The sequence below is a fragment of the Arachis ipaensis genome, chromosome B9, assembly GCF_059453495.1.
Source record: "Arachis ipaensis isolate K30076 ecotype BB chromosome B9, ASM5945349v1, whole genome shotgun sequence".
Taxonomy (NCBI): Eukaryota; Viridiplantae; Streptophyta; class Magnoliopsida; order Fabales; family Fabaceae; genus Arachis; species Arachis ipaensis.
The window spans coordinates 130815211-130837782 of record NC_142444.1 but is presented as its reverse complement, the minus strand read 5'-3'; the positions used below and the strand labels follow the sequence as shown (position 1 = coordinate 130837782).

At 35.7% G+C, this 22572-nt stretch overlaps 2 protein-coding genes and 1 non-coding gene across 5 annotated transcripts; 1 reads left to right on the top strand and 2 right to left on the bottom strand.

Annotated features, from left to right (window-relative positions):
* The first annotated feature begins 158 nt into the window (after window positions 1-158).
* Window positions 159-3558, top strand: LOC148546331 (uncharacterized). The gene is made up of 2 exons (XM_088499189.1): window positions 159-235; window positions 2607-3558. The coding sequence occupies exons 1-2, from the start codon at window positions 159-161 to the stop codon at window positions 3556-3558; spliced, it is 1029 nt and encodes a 342-aa protein (XP_088355315.1).
* A 9892-nt stretch (window positions 3559-13450) lies between these two features.
* On the bottom strand, window positions 13451-13579 carry LOC148546330 (U11 spliceosomal RNA). Its single transcript, XR_015901792.1, has one exon. It is a non-coding gene; the product is annotated as a U11 spliceosomal RNA (small nuclear RNA).
* On the bottom strand, window positions 13452-22206 carry ARP9 (actin-related protein 9). 3 transcript variants are annotated; one of them, XM_088498282.1, is made up of 20 exons: window positions 21894-22206; window positions 21734-21806; window positions 21524-21633; window positions 21337-21396; window positions 21190-21255; window positions 20493-20592; window positions 19806-20011; window positions 18667-18787; window positions 18431-18495; window positions 17736-17825; window positions 17520-17570; window positions 16523-16654; window positions 15982-16071; window positions 15833-15903; window positions 15557-15744; window positions 15432-15475; window positions 15288-15337; window positions 14713-14758; window positions 14118-14168; window positions 13452-14017 (listed from the first exon to the last, which is right to left on the bottom strand). In XM_088498282.1, the coding sequence occupies exons 1-20, from the start codon at window positions 21894-21896 to the stop codon at window positions 13874-13876; spliced, it is 1761 nt and encodes a 586-aa protein (XP_088354408.1). In that variant the 5' UTR covers window positions 21897-22206; the 3' UTR covers window positions 13452-13873. The 3 variants fall into 3 exon arrangements, with proteins under 3 accessions (XP_088354408.1, XP_088354409.1, XP_020968202.2); XM_088498283.1 differs by having other exon boundaries at window positions 21929-22060; XM_021112543.2 differs by lacking the exon at window positions 21894-22206 and having other exon boundaries at window positions 21734-21815.
* Window positions 22207-22572: the final 366 nt, after the last annotated feature.

The window sequence follows — 22572 nt, the reverse complement described above, 5'->3', positions numbered from 1 at the left end:
TACAATCACAGCATCTCCCATGACCACAGACGCGACAGGATGCCTGAACGACGACATGGCAAAAGGTATGATCGCAGCGTCTCACACAACCCGGCTCATCAACATGACACGGACGACGACATCGAGAGGCCAAACGCACAAGAAGTGACCACGTGATAATGGGAATCACTCCCTTCACTGAAAGAATCCTGAAAGCAAAACTCCCTAAAGGCTTCGACAAACCTACGGATATGAAGTACGACGGATGAACCTGGAAGGGGCCGCTGACGCGGTCCGAGGTAGGGCCTTCCCGGTAACCCTAGCCGGGCCAGTGATTAAATGGTTCAATGCCCTCCCTAACGGATCCATAACTGGCTTCCACGGTATCTCACGAAAGTTTATGGCCCAATTCACCACTAGAATCACCAAAGCTAAACACCCCCATCAGCTTATTGGGAGTCACCCAGAGACAAGATGAGTCCACGAGAAAATACCTCGATCGTCTTCAACGATGAATGTTTAACGGTCGATGGACTCACGGACTCAGTCGCAAGCCTTTGCCTAACTAACGGGCTCATGAATGAAGACTTCCGGAAACACCTAACTACCAGACCAGTGTGGACCATGCACGAGATCCAGAGCGTCGCAAAGGAGTACATAAACGAAAAGGAAGTACGCTGATGAGCGGATAATTTATACGCTTTTTGACATTATTTTTAGTATGTTTTTAGTAGGATCTAGTTACTTTTAGGGATGTTTTCATTAGTTTTTATGTTAAATTCACATTTCTGGACTTTACTATGAGTTTGTGTGTTTTTCTGTGATTTCAGGTATTTTCTGGCTGAAATTGAGGGACTTGAGCAGAAATCAGATTCAGAGGTTGAAGAAGGACTGCTGATGCTGTTGGATTCTGACCTCCCTGCACTCAAAGTGGATTTTCTGGAGCTACAGAACTCGAAATGGCGCGCTTCAAATTGCGTTGGAAAGTAGACATCCAGGGCTTTCCAGCAATATATAATAGTCCATACTTTGGCCAAGAATTGACGATGTAAACTGGCGTTCAACGCCAGCCTTCTGCCCAAATCTGGCGTCCAGCGCCAGAAAAGGATCCAAAACCAGAGTTGAACGCCCAAACTGGCACAGAAACTGACGTTCAACTCCACAAATGGCCTCTGCACGTGCTACACTTAAGCTCAGCCCAAACACACACCAAGTGGGCCCCGGAAGTGGATTTATGCATCAATTACTTACTCATGTAAATCCTAGTGACTAGTTTATTATAAATAGAACCTCTTACTAGTCTTTTTGACCATCTTTGGTCTCAGTTTTATTCCATTATTCATCTTAGGAGACTATTGATCTCGTTTAGGGGGCTGGCCATCTCGGCCATGCCTGGACCTTCACTTATGTATTTTCAAACGGTAGAGTTTCTACACTCCATAGATTAAGGTGTGGAGCTCTGCTGTTCCTCAAAGATTAATGCAAGTACTACTGTTTTCTATTCAATTCTTCTTATTTCGCTTCTAAGATATCCATTCGCACCCAAGAACGTAATGAAGGTGATGATTATGTGTGACGCTCATCATCCTTCTCCCTTATGAACGCGTGCCTGACAAACACTTCTGTTCTACATGAATTAAGCTAGAATGAATATCTCTTAGATCTCTTAACCGGAATCTTCGTGGCGTAAGCTAGAATGATGGCGGCATTCAAGAGAATCCGGAAAGTCTAAACCTTGTCTGTGGTATTCTGAGTAGGATTCAATGATTGAATGACTGTGACGAGCTTCAAACTCGCGAGTGCTGGGCGTTAGTGACAGACGCAAAAGGAGGGTGAATCCTATTCCAGCATGATCGGGAACCGACAGATGAATAGCCGTGCCGTGACAGGGTGCGTGAGCATATTATTCACTGAGAGGAGGGGATGTAGCCACTGACAACGGTGATGCCCTTGCATAAAGCCAGCCATGGAAAGGAGTAAGACTGATTGGATGAAGATAGCAGGAAGGCAGAGGTTCAGAGGAACGAAAAGCATCTCCATTCGCTTATCTGAAATTCCTACCAATGATTTACATAAGTATCCCTATCCCTATTCTATTAATTATTATTCGAAAACTCCATTATCACTTTATATCCGCCTGACTGAGATTTACAAGGTGACCATAGCTTGCTTCATACCAACAATCTCCGTGGGATTCGACCCTTACTCACGTAAGGTATTACTTGGACGACCCAGTGCACTTGCTGGTTAGTTGTATCGAAGTTGTGACAGACTGTAAAACTAGATCAGAGTATCTGGCCTAAGAAGCCATTACCAGAGATCACAATTTCGTGCACCATACGCCAAGTCGTAGCCGCCAATAAACGGCAGCACACGACACGGCAGCACAGCACCTCGACATAACCCCCCACCAAGAGAAAACCATAAAGAACATCCCAAACCAGCAAACGTAAACCAACCCCCCAGAATCGTAAATTCTCTAACTACACACCTCTGACGGCCCCGATCACCGAGATATACCACCAAATAGCCGATCGAGGTATTCTCTCGAGGGCCCGACAACTCAAGGAAAGAAAGGGCGGCAACAAGACCCTGTACTGCGACTACCACTGAGGATGCGGACACAGGACACAAGATTGTTTCGACCTAAAAGACGCCCTCGAGCAAGCCATACAAGATGGCAAACTCCCCGAGTTTGCCAAAATCATTAGGGAACCAAGACGCGCGGAAAAAGACAAATCACCAGAAAAAGAAGTACGTAACCCGAGGACACAGAGACAAGCCTTTAGGGAAAGCCCTGAAACAGATCCAACCATTATCGTGAACGTCATCACAGGGAAAGACACCCCAGGGAAATCAAAATCAGCACTGAAGAATGATCTCAAGATCCTGGCAGTTAGAGACCAAACCCCAACCGCCACCACCAATAGAGCGATAACATTCTCCCCCAAGGATCGCCAGCACGGCACCTCGGCAGAAGATGCCCCCTTCGTCATCTCAGCAAAGATTGGAACCGGGCTAGTAAGAAGAATACTGGTGGATACAGGAGCAGACTCTAACATCCTCTTCAGAGGAGCCTTTGACAAACTCGGACTCCGCAACGACAATCTACAGACACACCGCAACGGAGTCACGGGACTCGGAGACAACTTCGTCAAACCAGACGGTTCCATCATCATTCCCCTCACGATAGGAACGGGAAACCAAAGGAAGACAATCATATCCGAGTTTGTGGTCCTCAAAGACTCCACCGCCTACAACGTCATCCTCGGAAGAAAAACAATTAACGACCTCTCCGCCGTTATCTTCACCAAATACCTTCTCATGAAGTTCACAACAGAGGATGGCTCCATCGGAACTATTCACGGAGACCGGGAGATCGCAGTAGAATGCGACAACGCCAGCTTAGCCCTGCGAAAGAAATCTCACAACGCGGCCGGCATATTCTTAGCCGACCTGGACGCCCGACAAGACGGGCAACCTAGGCCGAAACCAGAAGGGGACATGGAGAAAATTGCAAATAGGGAAAACCAAAGAAGAATATACTTTCATCAACAACAACTTCCCATACAACCTTAAAGAGGATCTCTCACGCCTCCTAAGACAAAGCAGAGACTTGTTTGCATTCACACCTGCCGATATGCCGGGAATAGACCCCGATCTAATGTCTCACTGACTAGCTGTAGACCCCAAGGCTAAACCTGTGGCACAGAGGAGACGAAAAATGTCTCCCGACCGAGCAGCCGAAGTAAAAAAACAGGTTAAAGCCCTCCTCGAAGTAAGCTTCATCAGGGAACTACCCTACACAACCTGGCTGGCTAACGTTGTGCTAGTCAAAAAGGCTAATGGGAAGTGGCAGATGTGCGTCGACCACACAGACCTGAATAAAGCCAGTCCAAAAGATGCTTTCCCTCTACCGAATATTGACGGGCTGGTAGACGCCGCATCCGGCCACCAGTACCTCAGTTTCATGGACGCGTATTCCGGATACAATCAGATACCCATGAACTGACCCGACGAGGAGAAGATGGCCTTCATCACTCCCGACGGCACATACTGCTACACAGTCATGCCCTTCAGCCTAAAAAATGCCGGAGCCTCTTACCAAAGGCTTGTCAACAAGATTTTCCAATACCTGACTGGGACCAAGCTGGAAGTCTACATAGATGACATGCTCGCCAAGACCGAATCCGGCGAGCAACTCATCAGCGACCTCGAGCTTATAATGAACACCCTAAGAAGACATCAAATGCGCCTCAACCCGACAAAATGCGCCTTCGGGATGGAAGCAGGAAAGTTCCTCGGTTTCATGATCACGCAACGCGGGGTAGAAGCTAACCCCGAAAAATGTAGAGCCGTCCTCAAAACGGAAAGCGCGAAAAATCTCAAAGACATCCAGAAACTTACCGGCAAACTAACCGCACTATCTCGTTTTCTCGGCGCGTCGACCCAAAAGTCGAACCCTTTCTTCAAACTTATGAAGAAAGGAACCCCCTTCAAATGGGAAGCGGAATGCGAAGAGGCATTCCAACATTTCAAGAAGTCCTAGCAAAACCCCCGGTTCTCGCTAAACCCCAAACAGGAGAGGTCATCTACCTATACCTATCTATAACAGAGGAAGCACTCGCAGCAGTGCTTATCCGAGAAGACGACAATAAGGCCCAACGACCCATCTACTTCAAAAGCAAAGTCTTACAAGACACAGAATCGCGCTACTCACGCCTCGAGAAACTCACCTTTTCACTCCTCATGGCATCCTGTCGTCTCAGACAATATTTCCAGGCCCACCCCATTACGGTATGAACCAACCAAGCGATCAGGCAAGTCCTGCAAAAGCTCGACCTAGTCAAAGGAATAATCGGAAAAGGAGCCTACAAGCTCGAAAAACTCGACGGAACCGAGATCCCGAGAACCTGGAATGCCGCCAACTTACGGCGATATTACACGTAGGAACACTCCCTCCCTTAAATCTATGTCTTTCACTTATATTATTTTATTTTATTTTCCTTGTATTATTTTAGGGTACTCTTTCCCTCCGCCCAAAACGGAGGGTTTTAACGAGGCCCAAACTTAATAAAATTTTATTTAAAAACGCACTTGCCCTGCTTCGTCCCATATTGTCGTAACGGCAAAAAGAGTAAAACGGCCAAACACCCGGGAATCGATCACCTCGAAGCCAATAAAACGGATATCCAAATAACAAAACGGATATCCAAATAAGTAAACGGCTACTCGGGAATCGATCACCCCGAGGCCAATAAAACGGGTATCCAAACAACAAAACGGATATCCAAATAAGTAAACGGCTACTCGGGAATCGATCACCCCGAGGCCAATAAAACAAATATCCAAATAACCAAACGGATATCCAAATAAGTAAATGGCTACCCGGGAATCGATCACCCCGAGGCCAACAAAACGGATATCCAAAAAACAAAACGGGTATCCAAACAACAAAAAATGACGGCCCGGGATCGATCACCGTGAGGCCAACAAAACAGAAATCCAAATAAGCCAAATAAAAAATTCTTGAAATCGGCCCACCAAGAGGCCTAAAATAAGTTCACAATAACGGCCTAGAAAAGGCCACACAAAACAAGCATGAGCTGACGGTCTTCCAACTCACGGAAAACGGACTGACCAACATCCCGCCAATCAGTGCAGGATGACGTCATGCCCATTCTAGGCTCCTCACAGTCTCCCGAACTACAGAGAATTGGACTCTCCAAACAACTTAGCATTGAGACCAACTAAGCATGCTCTCATGCTCCAGGGGCAACTGTTCCAGACCCGATCTTTGGGCCCTTCCTCGGAACGGTCATCAAACCCGGCATGTGATGAGACGCACAAAAAACGCGGTCCTCGCCTGATCATGAAACGGCTAGAAACTCCCCAAATTCTCGACCTTGATCGGAAAAACCAAACAACGATCTCCTTGCCAAACCACAACGACGAGGAAAAGGTTCCTCTAGCGATGAGACCGAGCACCCTCACTCTCTCGCTCCGGGGGCAACTGTTACGGATCCGGCCCATGGATCCTACACCCGGAACGGTCCCCGAACCCGGTTACCAAGGTCTTACCCGCTTCGCCCTTCCAGAAGGCTCGGAACCAGCTCACTAGAGCTCCTAACCAACTTTCGAATTCAAACGTCTCCCTTATCTTAGCCAAATAAGATAAGATAAGATATTCACCATCACCTATAAATAGAGGACCCAGGTCCCTCCAGGTATTCATTCATTCCTCACACCTTATACCTCTTAGATCCATTCTGACTTGAGCGTCGGAGTGTCTTTGCAGGTACCTCCCCCCATTGCTCCAGTTAAGTGATCCGGCATCTGTCTCAACTCGCAAGTTCTCGATCCATCTCTCAACCCGTACCAGAGACATCTTGTACAATGACCAAATTCAAATTATATAGGCACGTCTCATAGTAGGTGTAGTTAAAACTGAATTATATAGAGGATACCATCCTACGTACTAAATCGATTTAGCTGAAACCAATTTATCACTATGCTCGTTTTATGATAAATCATGTTAAATCGATTTATATAGTGTTTCCTCTCTCCTAATAAATTAGTTTATATATATATTTATACGCGCAGTCTTAATAAATCAATTTGGCTTAAAACGATGTATATAGTCCCACGCCAAATTATTTTAAATAAGATCGATTTGTATAATAAAGACATTGAAACCAAAAGTAAAAAAAAAGGACAAATAAATAATGTTAAAACCAAACTAATTTAAATGGATAATTTAACCAAAAATTTATATCTCATTATTTTTTTCCAAATTATAATAAAAATATAGTTTAATATATCTATTTTCCTCGTCCACCACCTCAAATGGAAAGGATATAATGATAAGTGTAAAATTACATAAAATTTTATATGCACAATTGAATTAGAAGAAAAAATAAGTTATAAGTATTAAGTAAAAACTCATTTGAAACACAGATGGTTATCATTACTACCTAAGGTTCCACCGGCAACTAATTAAAAATAAGTCTAAGTTTGACTAGTACCGTCTCCTATATCATTGTCAAAATCCAGTGGCCAAGTTGGCCCATTGGTTTAGGGACACTAATGTCATTTAACAAATTATCTTACAAATACTCCAATGTTGGGCTAGATTTCTAGGACAAACTAGAATCATCTAGAATTTTGCAGCATAAAATGACCAAATATCACACGTATATAAAGTTTAACCTAAGCATACAACACTAAACTTAGTAAGTTAGTATAATTTTATTTAATTTTCCAAATAAATTGACTGGATCTGGCGAAAGATAATTTACAAGGATACATTATTATGAACAATCGCCATTATAAGACCGACAATTTTATTTTTGTATCGTTGGATTCATGTAACAGATTTTGCCTATCGAGAGGCTTTATTATTGTTGTTGATTTAACATGATTCAATGCACGAAATAGAGAAGCTTTACCTCCCTCAAAACTTGACTCACGACAAGTAAACAAACAACTAAAAAGATAGGCTTTGCTTTGAATGCAAACCTTTGAAGTTTGAACCCAAAAACATGAACAACGTGATTGAAATGACTTCCTTTTCTATAATCCAGATAATATGCTAGAGTTTGAGTTTGAGTTCAACTTTCAAAGTTCAAACACGAGAGAAAAGTGATAAAAAGAAGAGCAATGTACGGAGAACCAAAAAAGTATTAGTAAAAAATTAGCCAAATATTTTTGGGTGAATTCAAAATCTCTACGAGTTAATATATATGGATATTTCTTCTGTTAAGTATTAGAATGTTTCTTTTCATACTAAATGGATGTTCTTTTATATATTTTTCGAATTTTTTTGTATTACAAATGTGAATGTCTTTATTTTTTTAAGAATTTCATAATTTTTTTAAATTTTATAGATATTTAATTATTTTTGCTAAAATATAACTAGATGTTTCTTTTGTTAATTATTAGGATATTTTTTTTATATTAAATGAATTTTTTTTATATTTCTATAATTGTTCAAGACTCTTTTAACAATGGCTTCTGACCTCCTCACTACCCTCGCTGAGTACCCTCCAAGCTTCCAATTCTTCCCGGAAGATATATCATCCTCTGATGAACTTCAACAAAACGATGACCAAGATGAAAGCTCCCCTTCATCTCCAAGCAACTCCAAAGCCGCACTAAGATTCTGCTCTTCCAGCCTTTCCTTCACAATCTGCACAAGGTCTTCCGGAGGTCTACCACAATCAATATAGGCCATCAAGTCCCCAGGTGAGAGTGTGGCCAGCGTCGGCGCAACGGCTTTGTCACTGAGCATGAACGGTGAGATTTTTCCGACGAATTTGCCTTCCGGATCAACAGAATTTAAATAAACAGAATTTAAATTTGAATAAGTTTAATTTATTAATTTGTGAACTGGTTCAATTATATTAATAATATATTATGAATTTTATCCTTTTAATTTAAAATAATAATCTTATATAGTTTTGGGTAATTTACGTATCTAAATTGTTTGACACTCAATATTACGCAAATACATTGTTTCCAAATTTAATACGCAAATGCATTGTTTCACTATTCTATGTAAACCGCTACTGGCAGTAGCGGTTTACAGATGTGCCTAAACCGCTATAACCAGCCGCGGTTTATGTGTGTGAGTGTGTGAGTGTAAACAGCAGCGGTTTACGTGCGTGTGTATGTGAGTGTAAACCGCTACTGGCAGTAGCGGTTTACGTGCGTGTGTGGGAGTGTAAACCGCTACTGCCAGTAGCGGTTTACGTGTACGTGTGTGTATACTATTTAAATAATATTATAAATAAAAAATTTAATTTATCATTTCACAATATAATTTAAAAAATATAAATATGCATGTAATAAATTTTTTATTTGTATTTATTATTAGAAGTGAGACCAAATTACAAATAAAAAAATACAGTCTTCAAAGTATTGAATTATATAAAGCAAGACTAATTTTTTTTATTCTCATCTCTTTTAAAATTTATAAATAATAAAATAATTTATTTTTAGCCAAAAGTTTACTAAATTATATATTTTACTCTTTAAAAATCACTTCATTCTCTTTTATTTATATCAACCATACAAAGGGGATTGGAGAGTTTGGAAAATGGGTTGTGTTCTTTGCTACTGATTTGCATTTGAGGTTCTAGCTAAATGATTTTTTTTATTTGTGCAACTTTGTTGTCTTATACCAAAAAATAAAAATTATTTGTATTTTACAGTTGATTAATTAGATAAATAATAGTGATAGCATCATAATTTTGATGAATAAAATAAAAAATATAAATATGCATGTAATAATTTTTTATTTGTATTTATTATTAAAATGAGATTAAATAGCAAATCAAAGAGTGAGTACTCACAGAGTACTAAAATATATAAACTAAGACTAAATTTTTTTTATCTTCATCCCTTCTAAAACTCATGAATAATAAAATAATTTATTTTTAGTAAAAAATTCACTAAAGCATACACTTTTTCTTTAAAAATTACTTTATTTTTTATCCATATAAATCATATGATTGCAAAAAATATATACTCCGTTTTCTTTCTCTCAATTTTTTTGTAACTTAATTTAGCATAAACAAACATTTTTTCTAATCAACATAAACCGCTAGAGGAACACACCGCTAAATTAAGTTACAAAAAAATTGAGAGAAAGAAAACGGAGTATATATTTTTTGCAATCATATGATTTATATGGATAAAAAATGAAGTAATTTTTAAAGAAAAAGTGTATGTTTTAGTGAATTTTTTACTAAAAATAAATTATTTTATCATTCATGAGTTTTAGAAGAGATGAAGATAAAAAAAATTTAGTCTTAGTTTATATATTTTAGTACTCTGTGAGTACTCACTCTTTGATTTGCTATTTAATCTCATTTTAATAATAAATACAAATAAAAAATTTATTACATGCATATTTATATTTTTTAAATTATATTGTGAAATGATAAATTAAATTTTTTATTTATAATATTATTTAAATAGTATACACACATACACGTAAATCGCTACTGGCAGTAGCGGTTTACACTCACACACATGCACGTAAACCGCTGCTGGCAGCAGCGGTTTACACTCACACACTCACACACATAAACCGCGGCTGGTTGTAGCGGTTTATGCACACCTGTAAACCGCTACTGCCAGTAGCGGTTTACATAAAATAGTGAAACAATGCATTTGCGTATTAAATTTGGAAACAATGTATTTGCGTAATATTGAGGGTCAAACAATTTAGATGGGTAAATTGCCCTATAGTTTTACATGCATATAATTTTTAGGGTAAAAAACGCATATAAGCCAAGGACAAATTTTAATTACGCAATTCAGACAAACTAGATTCTCATTCATCAATCAACCAAAACACACTATAATGTAATTCGAAGCAACAAAATTCGAATTAGATTTCTTCATAATTCGAATTGACTTAGCTCGAATTATGACCAACCATTGCGCACAAATAGTTCGAATCAAGTTGCCACGAATTACACAACCATAATTCGAATTTAGTCAATTTGAATTACATGCATTTCGTGACATATGGAAAGTTCGAATAGTATCAATTCGAATTACTCTTTTTTGCATGTGTGCCACTGGCGGAAGAGAGAGACTTAAAAGTGTTGAAGATGAAGGACTGAGAAGCCGATGACAAAACAGCGCTCTGCCTCTCACCCAATGTTCTGTGTTCTATCATAAAAGCAATTAAGAGTTAACTGCGAGAGTAATTACGTATTAATTAGAATTTTTATTTAACTCTTATTATTAAAAAAATTTAAATATTTTTATTTAATACATATAAATAAATACATTCAAAATTTAAATATTTTATATTTTTAATAAAAAAATTTAAATTTATAAATTTAATATGTACTCTTAAAGTACAAAATAGATAAATCCTAAAATTTATGCTAAATTTAACAATTTAACCATTTAAAATTTTATTATAATTTTATATTTTATGTACTTAATTTATATTTTAATTTTTTATAAAATTCTAATTTTTTCTACTCTAGTAATATTTCATTCGATTCATTACTCCATTTTGGAAAAGAATACTGGCCTCCTAAAAGTTTATATATAAATTTGGTTATAGAATATTTCATTAACAAAATTAACTATTTTTATATTAGCAACGTAAAACGTTTTAGTTTATCAACAATAAAGTAGAATTTAGATTTTGAATAAAACACCTTATCTCTCTCCTCCGCCAGTGGCACACATGCAAAAAAGAGTAATTCGAATTGATACTATTTGAACTTCCCCTATGTCACGAAATGCATGTAATTCGAATTGACTAAATTCGAATTATGGTTGTGTAATTCGTGGCAACTTGATTCGAACTATTTGTGCGCAATGGTTGGTCATAATTCGAGCTAAGTCGATTCGAATTATGAAGAAATCTAATTCGAATTTTGTTGCTTCGAATTACATTATAGTGTGTTTTGGTTGATTGATGAATAAGAATCTGGTTTGGCTGAATTGCGTAATTAAAATTTGTCCTTGGCTTATATGCGTTTTTTACCCTAATGTTTATATATAATTATAATAGAAAATATAATTTATAATTAATAAATAAACAACATAAATGATTGATAATTTTTTTTATATATAATTTATATAAAATTATAAATTATATTCATGTTATTTGAGCTTATTCGTAAGTTCGAGTCAACTCATAAATTTTTTGTGCGACGAACTTGAAGTTTATAAATAGAGTTGATTGTTAATGTTAATGAGTTGAGTCATAAACTAAATTCAATTTTCATGAGCCAAACTTACACTTAGCATAGTTCAACTTAACTCGACTCACTTTTAGCCTAACAGAATGAAAATCACCCAAGCTGCTTCGTATAGAGAAAACAACTGAACATAATAAAAAGAAAAGGAAAGAGAAGAAAAGAAAACGATAATATTAACTTCTAAAATTTTTATTATAGAGATTAATTTGGTAAGATGACCTAAAAAGAAGGTTATAGGTAGGAGTGGTAAGTAGGGAAACCCGTCCCGTCCCACCAAAATCCCACCCTTTGGTGGGCTGACCTGCCCTGCCTCGCTTAATGAGACGGTTCTAAAATCTTATCCCGCCTCGCCCAACAGCGAGCTGACGGACTTGAATCTCATTTTTTTTCCTATTAAGTATTAAATAATATAAATTACCAAAAAAATATTAAATAATATACATAATTTCACAACTATTTTAATAAATTTATAATTTCTAAAGATATAAAAAAAATTATAATTTCTAAATTAACAAACATTAAATTCTTTATATTTATAAATATGTAATAAACATAATCATAAACCAAATTTTTTGAACCAATAATAAAACCAACATTATCCAAGTAAAATAAATATTGTCCAAAATATATAATTAAATATCTACAAATTTAGAACATAATCAATCAAAAATAAAACATAATCCAAAACACTAAATTAGAACATATTTAAAAAAATCCTAAGCAGCCTGGCAGGGAAGACCGCCCCGCTCCGGTAAAACCCACGGTTTAAGCGGGGCGGATTAGGCGAACTTTTGACATGTGACGGTTTCAATTTTTCAATCTGACCCGCCTATTTTGGCGGGTTACGCAAACCAGATTTAGGTCCATTTGCTACTCCTAATTGTAGATAATTTCTCGAAATATGGGCCATGTTCGCCGGCTGCAAAATGGATTTTATTTATTTTAGTTCTTTTATTTACGCTTTGCAGGTTGCAAAATTTATTATTATTATTATTATTATTATTATTATTATTGTTGGTTCTTTTCGTAAAATAGGGAATGTATTTTTTTAATATTTTTTCTTATTTCTCGTAGGATGCAAAAAGCAGAATGTAGATACATTTATCGTGTTTAACAAATCCATTAAAAGAAAAAAAATTATTTACTATATAAGAAAATCAACTTCTTTCTCTACTGTATTTATCCAGTATTAATTATTTTCTCTCTTATATCTTTCTTACTTTATTGATAAATTTATTACGATGATAAAATCACTCCATAGGACAAAATTTACTCTATAAATTATAAAAGAATTATTCTTGTCAAAATTTCATCTCTTGCTTTAACAAAAACCATTTTAGACACTGCTTACAACGCAGATCCGAAGAAAACAAAAACCATTCCAAAAGGTTCAAACCACCCCACGCTCAAAGTGCATGGAATCAATAGTGAAAGGCATCTATTATTATTATTATTATTATTATTATCAGAAACAAAATGGCATCAATTAAATTTTTTTTTTTTTTTTTTTACCATAGGGAGACTCGAACACTTAAGGGAAGACAAAATGGGCATCAATTATTATTATTTGAATCAGAAATAAAATGGCAATTTAGAGGAGTAACTTGGTCATGTATTTCAATTGATAAAACAAAAAACCAGGTGAAATTAAAGAGGGAGAAGAATCAAAGAAGTTATGATAATTGGGCTTATTATTATAAGTCATTATTACACTTTCAATTTATTTTAAACTTCATAGGAGGGTCGGCCAATGCGAGCCAACCCTAATGAGTTTCCAGAAATTATGTCGGCCATATGTCTTGATAGCCATACAGCACTCACCAACTTCGGATGAGTGTGGCATACATAGCCAACCGACCCTTTTAATTTTTCAAGTTTACCTTCTAATCCTATTTATAGAACACCAATACCCACGCTTGAACTCCTCTTCCCTGATGTGGGACTATTTCCACATTTGTTAACAACACCTTCCCACGCAAAACAGCCAGTAGCTTTCAAACCACTTTACCTTCTCAAATTGAGACTATTTCCACAAGTATTCACAAAACATTCACAGATAAAAGGATCGGTAGTTTTCAAACGTGGTTAGTTTGCAATAATCATTTATTAATTTAGTGTTAGAAGAGAAACTACTACTAATAATGTGCTAAAATAGCTTTTCAAGAATTCAAATAACACATTGCTTGAGCTTGTATGTAATAAGAATCCTTGTACTTTCTGTTGCTTCCAACATGAATCCCGTTCTGAATCCAATCCTCTCTATTTATCCAAGCATCCCTGCCCAAATCAAGGACTCCAAGAATCTGCAAAGCCATATGTTAGTAACAACCAAGAATGTGTTAACTTGAAAGCATTTCTCAATTCATAAAGATTGAGTACGATGGTCAAACAAATTGAACATACCGCACCGCCTTTCCATGGCACAAATGTTGGATTCATCCTTGATTGTAAGACCTGAGTGCCATGTCCAGAAAGATATCATTTGACAAAATCAACCACGTGTCATTAGTAAAAGCTCCATCATAAGAAACTTGCAATATTCAACAAAAAAAAGAAAGTATATATCTTTTGAATTTCTTTTTGAGTTGTATTATTTGCACTAATCTTTTAGTACACCTTTGTTTACATCTTCCATTTTCAACTATAAAAGAGAATATAATGAAAGAAAGTTGTATACTTCAAGGTGTACCAAAACGTAGTGATGTATCATTTCTCATTTCTTTTATATTGGTTTTGTCTGTTTTTAAATGTGATTCTCCTGTTTTGGTAGTTGTGAGATGTAGTGCAAACTCTCTGAGTTCACCATCCCTTGATTGAGAGGTTTTGTAAAATTTTACATTATCGGAAAAAGAAAAGAAAAAACAAAAGAAGATATCAGGTACACATTGCAGATCTATAACAATTACCAGGTATAAATAATTAAACAATAATGATTATGCAAATAACTTGCACCATTAAAAATTAGTGACAACACCACAAAATAGGATGTGAAACTAACCTCCACAGTATCAATTGCTTCATTTGGAGGAATGGCATGTAAGACTCTGCATAAAGTAAGACAAGATTGATCCATTAGCTTAATATTTACCAAAAATAATAATAATAATAATAATAATAATAATAATAACAAAATCTTTCAAGACACTAGCATTTTCTGATTTGACATGATTTATCGAAATATAATAAGGCTAAGCAGGACGAGTTAAAAAAAACAGAAATATTCTATAGAGAGGCCAATACTGCTCAAATCTAAAAAATTGGTTACAACCAAAAGAAACAAATTGATGTTAGAGGTCATTAAATCAATGCGAATGCATTTTTCTTCCAAGATTCTACTTGCATATGACCTATCAATGAAAAATCACATGCACTAATCATATGACTTTTAGGCCAACATTGTTAATATGATAACGTGCTTATAAGTATAATGGGTTTCCATGTGTTGTTAGCATATTTAGAAAGCAAAATTATGAAAAATACAGTAACTATCATCCCAAATTTCAGTATTGCAGCAAATCATTTGGTAATAAAGCATTTAAATATGCTACAAGATCAAACAAAATTAAGACAAACCTTTCTTCTAATGCGGAAACTAAACCATTTGTCAAAGCCACTCCACCAGTCTGTTTAGAGGTGTCAAATGTCAATTATTTCATATCATTTTGTAATATTAAGAACACAAATACACTAAGCTCAAATGTTCACAAAAAATCTCACCAATTGTATGCTACAGAATAGTTTTCTCTGGATGTCTATGCGACCTGTGAATACAGCAACATACAGTTAAATAAGGCTTCAAATTTATGCATACAAATACAGGAAAAAAGGGATGAAAATGCTACCAGTTGAGAGAATGCAGTTAGAAATAGCCTCCGCAAGGCCTACTTTTTCTTCTCTTTTTGGCTTAGTTGCGAAAATTGGATAGCTTTCCCACATTGGTATTCCTCCACCAACATTGGGATAAAATGTATCAGGACGAGTATATTCCATATGCCATGGTTCTTCTAGCATATCCTCATAGTCATTAAACCTGGCAAGGCAATGCCGTTAGGGTTATGTAAACATACATTTTGTTTGCAAACATGCACACAGCATGAAAGCTTCAGTAATACACTAACCAAGTACGAGGTGGAGGAGGATAGACATCAGGAACAAGAAGCGTAGGATAGAACAAACCCATCGGAGGAACCTGAGCAATAATAATCAGCATTATCCGAAGGCAACATGCGAGGTAAAATGAAGAAAGAATTCAACCGAGGATACACACATTTAGAGCAGTAAGTCTTGTCTTGTGAGATCCAGCTGGTGCTCTGTCCTCATACGAATGAACTACAGCAACAGCTTCATGTTCTCCCTCCTATAGACAGGAAAACACAAGATTTAAAATGAAGCCATGTTTGGAGGAAGCAAGCACCAATAAACAAAACACTGATCAATTCTAAGTTGATTAATTTTCACAAGTTACACATGTTCAAAATGCCTCAGCTTAGCTTTGGCACGACTACAATTCACTTTCTGAAACTAGAAGGTTGCTGAATCATGTATGAGTGCAATGCAATAAAAAAAGGGCAGCAGAAAGAAATTATGTGGACAAATTACAGTGAGAGGAATTGAGTGTATTGTTTAATATCATTTTATATTAATTTAATATTTAATTTTCTAACCCAATAATAATGTATATAAAATTTGAACAAATGGACATGTTGCACCCGAAAATGACGTTGATATCTGAATCACTAAAGGAAATTTCAGCAAACTTAATGAAAGGTGAAAGAATTACAACTGAATTAAAAAGTACAACAACTCACTTTGATCTCACAATATGTCTCTTTAAGTTGATTTAACATTAACAGATCTATAGGCTTTGTCAAAATATCTGTACGAATTTGAGGCCATGTCTGGTGGTGCCTTTGGGTCCAGAGAAGGCACCTTGATATATCCTGAAAATATGAAGTTAATATTTAGACAATAATAAAAACTAACTGGAAAAACAAAAATTAGGATACAGAATAATATCAGCTACATAATACAAGGAACTATAAAAATCATTGCACATAGAAATAGATAGAACAACGTATTGCATATTTGCATGATATACAATCATTACACAAACTGATAAGCACAAGTTTCATTTATTAAAGGGCAATTTACATTGACCTCCACTGAGATCGAGTGATATTACACTTGACACCTCTTGATTTTTTTATACTTATACTGACCTCAATGTTATGTTTATAGGAAAGGTCAGTGACAAGTGTTACAAAATATAGGAGCATCAAGTGTGATCTCTTCAAGGTCAGTGTCAGTGTAATTTACCATTTATTAAATGAGACACATGTTTCACCATGTGCTTTGCTGACTGTTTTCAACTATAGGAATTATATGAGTCAACTTTAGGTCAGTTATCATTAAGGATGGTATCAGACCTTTGTTGTCAACCACAGTTCTTATCACGGTAAATCCTTCTTGTTTCTATCTCATAATCCAACTATACTTTCCAGTATTTGAGCCTTTTTCGATTAATAAGGTTAGGTGAAAAATTTGGTTTGGGCCACTATATATATAATTAATAGAAATGATTTGTTGCAGATTCATAGGCTTCAGAAAAGTTAAATCTTTATGAATGTCACATGAGGTACTTGTCAACAATATGCTATTGTTGCAATTTTCTTAATGAAATATACAGCTCTGCTTTTTTTATGAGTGTGCCCTTGGTCCTTGGATCAAGTATTAGTGACTATTTTAATGGGTTTATAGAAGACGTGAAGTAATTATTTAATGGAAGTAAGAAACCATGTTTCGTACCTCGCCACCAAAAGGCAAAGTTTTTACAGTGGTTGGCAGTGCACCTCCATCCTGAACAAGAGAATAAACAAATAACTGCCAAAATTAGTCATGTTTTGTATCATTGTAGAGAACTAGAATTATAAATTAAATCATAATAAGTAGTAAGCAATAAACAATACGTGTTACAAGTTACACAAATAATAAGTAGAAGACAGAAGCTGCAATTGGAATTACCTCTATGCATATCAGGGATGTCACTTGCGAACCAATATTTACAACACATGCCGTTGATAATCCGTTTCCAAAAACAGCAGCAAGACCTTCCTGGTCAACCAAATCAATACGAGGCCATTAGAAAGTAATGGAGAAATCCAACTCAGAAAATAACAAGACCTTCCGGCTCCCTTATATGCACAAAAAGCGTGACTTATCATATTCTCTAGTGTTTGATCTCCACCACAATCATTCTATAATCAAATATCGTCATCCTTCAAGATCATGAACCCTGATGTAGAACAGGGTTTTTTTTCTTTAACCATCAGAGCACAAAAGGATAGGGCAAGCAAGTTAAAACTTGGGAAATTGAATTCAACATAAAGCCTTCCATTTAGAAATTGTTTAGCAACATTGTGTGACTGCAAAATTGCTATATATAAAAAATGCATCTCTTGAAGAGTCAAGCAAATTGAGGACCACAATAGCTTCGCTCTACACAATTAGTTCATTTCATTCACCATCATGCTTGATTCTAATATCAGACTGAATAAAGCTTGCTGGAAAATACCAGTATCCATCTAAACTCTAGTTAATGACATCAAGGGAGTTCAATATACCCCTAGAGGTAAATGTTAATGACAGCATCTCATGTGAGTAGCATGATCCTGCACTGAAAATATAAAATTCTAACATAGAGATGGAAGGACACACACCTGGTGCACCACTGCTGAGCCGAAACAGAGACCTTGTAATACTAAAGATAGCATTTCTTTTATTTCTGTTCATGGCAAAGACAAACGCATAAAATAACTACGGCAGGGGTGTGAAAACGCAGCTACTAAGGAATCTAACATTTAAAATGACTAGAAGATACATTTTCCTTAAATTACTTAATCATTTTAAAATAAGGTGAAACATTCCAAGTTTTAGAAAATCAAGTCCTACATACCACGATTATCAAATGTTTCTGGCAACACAAGAACCGCAGAATACATATTTCTTTCATTACGAGGAATATGCAGTTTCTCTACTAAAATCCAATCCCATATAGTGTGCAGATCCTCAAGTACCTGCAAAATAGGCAAGTGGTAGTGATGTAGAACGAAAGAGACAAAAAAAAAATAAAAATCACAAAAAGTACTTCAGAACTCTAATTAATATGCTAACATCACCAAGACAAAGCTTATATAGGCAACATAAAGGATCCCAATAAATCAGACATAAAGGTTGAAGTTTAGATTCAAACGATCCTAATCTAGAAAAGGGAATCAGCAAAGAGTGCAACTGGTAACAAAAGTATTAAAAAAACTATAGCCATTGGTGATGCTATGATGAAGAAAGAAGTAATATCAGTAAGAGCAACAAAGTGGAATTTTCGCACACTATAGAAATCTTCATGACAATACTAACATTTTAAGCTCCAAAAACTGCTTAAATCTGTATTGTGAGTTTCCTCAATTGTAGCATCATCTACTTCAGTATTGGTGATACCTACAATTGACATTTCAATGAATTTTCCCACTCTTAGAAGTAACTAGTGCTTCTCTGAGCTCAAGAACAATACTTGTTTGTGGTTCAATAACTATCACTTTGTTCCAAGTTTTAGAGCGTGCATACTTGGTAAATGAAGTACTTTTCTTTCTACTGCTTTCCCATTTTGTTTTATTCTATGATTAATTCTTTTAGGTTAAAACAGACACAATAATACAACAAATCACTTGTTTTACTGAAACATGTATATTATCTGTTTTCTTTAAAGTTAAAGCATATAATTCTACAGTTACAGGAGTTCAGAAAACTTCAACATTTGCCATAACTTTTCAGGAACAAACAGGCAGGGAATATGTATATTTCACAAATTACTTTACTGTTATGTTGCATCCATAAATATTAATAATAACCATTTTAAACAATACAACTAATTCAAGGCTCCCTATAACATTTGGCATTACATTATGATACAAAATGAACTTACATAATTCCAAAGATAAATATTATCTATATTTTTTTTCCATCCCATCAATCAACAAAGGTATCCAATTCACATTACTTTCATGCACTGCATTATGGTTTGAAAATGATAAGTACCTGCTGCATGGAATAATGTTGCGAAATATTCAAATGTCCTCTGCGGATTGGACGATTTAGACAATATGGTTCTGCTGGTGATATTCTTAGTGCTTCCTCTCCACAGATGAACTCTCTGAATTTTCGTTCACTCAGATGAAGCTCCTTTGAATCTGTATCTTCTTTTGGATCCAAAGACTCGCTAGTCACATCTTTACTTGATGTCTCTATAAATTCGAATTCATATATATAGAGCTAATTATGTAATAGTAACAGAGAATTTAATATCAAATCAACATGTAATACAAATAAACTTATGCAAGTCCATAATTCTAATAATGGATCATAAGGAGCCAAAAAGCTACTCATTCTCCAGTCAAGGAAAGGGCAAAATTCTATCCCTGCCCCCGGTCAATACCCACTACTATTATCAAAAATCCAATTCTAATAGTCCTATTTAGTAACTATATCTTAATCTTCAGGCTTTTCAAATAATAATTGAAATACACTCTTTAATTATCAGCTCTATCATTAATTTGTTCACATCATACTCAAAATGGGCACTTCGCAGCTCACATTATGTACCTTGTTAAAAAGATGAGATGAATCAAATGGCAAGCTAATTTACAATTTTACATTAAAAAATATCCCAAAGATATAGTTAAAACCAAGGAACACAGCAAAGTACTAGGTAAAACTTCTGTTTACCTAAAGCTGAAGACATACTAACGACCTCATATACATTAGTCCAAGAGAAGGGCAAATCTTTCCTGATAATATGTGGATTATGTCCATCAACACGTCCCATCTGCACAAAAATTATATTGAAGTTTATAGTATTAACACAACGTAAAAGTCATTAATTCAGTGACTTGGCCAGCATGTAGAAATGCAAATCTTCAGGCATGCAATCTTAATGACACTGAACATATATGGAATAAACAAGAATAAATTATAAGTAGTGTAATGTGAATGTATACGCACGTGCTTGCATTAGAGCATGAACGCACCTGTTAAGCATCACATGTTTAAGCTATCTTAAGGGGAATAAATAAAAGTACCAGCATTATCGAAACATAAGAATGCCACCAAGGGGTCAATTGAACAACAATGTTCCCTCACAAATAGTACATTTGTCTGCAACATATTTGTGCTCAGCAGTTCATTACTCATGTTCAGCTTAAAAGCTTCAACACAAGAAGTAAAATAAAGTTACCAGACTTCACTCCACAGGAATGCATTGAAGGGGACACTAGTAGTCTCATGCACAAACAGAAAGCTTAGGGAAGTCAAAACAATTTCACATTACAAAGACTCCAACAGCATAAGAATCAAGAAATGTACATGAAAGAAAACATAGTGAACAGGTGATTAGAATGTAAGCAAACTAGGAAATGCCATATACCTTACGAGGGAATGCATTACTCGGTGCTTCTTCATCGAGAAATGGTATCTTCAATATTGATGCAATCTCAAATATCAACAAAATCAAGATTAGCAAAACAGCAACACAGAAATTTCAATTTCAGCTTTGCAATGTGTTATAACTTACAACATCATAAGCCTTCTCCCTTTCCATATGCTGTGCAGTTGTAATCTGACTATTAAGCATCTACACGCATGAAAAACAAAAAACAATAATTATCCTATTATACTAAAACGTATGCCAACAGAAAAGGGTGTAAAAAATCATATAGAGTATGAGATAAAAGAAATAATTAATCAGAGAATCCAAAAACCTGATCTTGGACATTCCTCCTAGGAACTTGTTTAGTGTGGCGAGCAATGCAATGAGGGATATTGAAAGGGGTATCCTGTGAAGCCAAGCCAATTCTAACATTTGCAGAGCCTGAATTGAAAAGGGCGGCAAGAAAGTTGAGATTTTTTTATGTTCTTAGTGAGGTATGAGCAAAAGGGTGATGAGCGAAAACGGATGTTTTGCTGCGTACCTGGGTTGATGACGACCAGATTGGAACCTCTTTCAGACATTATTTGAGAAGGAAGAGCGGTTTTAAGATAATCCTGAAACATAGAAACACACTCAAATGGATCAATCAAGAACAACACATATGAGAGAGAGAGAGAGAGAGAGAGAGAGAGAGAGAATACCATGGGAAGAAGGTAGAGTAATAAGAAGCTTTCACCTTTGTGCGAATTGAGCGTTGTTGTTATGCTGGACAGTTGAAGTGCATCTCTTTCCCTTTTCGTCTCCGAGCGTTGGTTTTTTTGCTACTGACTTTGTGTTGGCATTTGGCAACTAGCATATTGGAGCAAATATGTGAAACAACGAGTGTGTTTTTTCCTTTTTTTTTTTTCCTTTTTTTTTTAAAAAATTATTATCAAATCGATTTGATTGTATGGAACAAGACCGCTAATATCGTCAAAATAGTCTAAATTCGTCGGCTCAAACCTCAATCTGTATATCCGTTTGTAGGAACTGATTTTTATCTTTAAACTCGTGTATGAACCGAGCTCAACACAAAAAAAAATTATAAAAATAAAAATTTTTTAAATTATTATCAAAATTAAAATTTAATTTAAAAATAATGAGTAATTATCATTTTACATTTTTTTAAGTAAAATAATTATACATTAATTTTAATACAAAATTTAAAATAAAATTAAAATATTTATATTAAAATCCTATTTTTTCAAAAACTTTTCTATAAACAATATTAATGGTTGAATTTGCAGATATTTCTACATGATTCATAAGTAAAATTTTTAAAATTCTCTTACTCTTAACTCTTGAAAGTGCCACATATAGTTGGTTATGTGTAAAAACTGG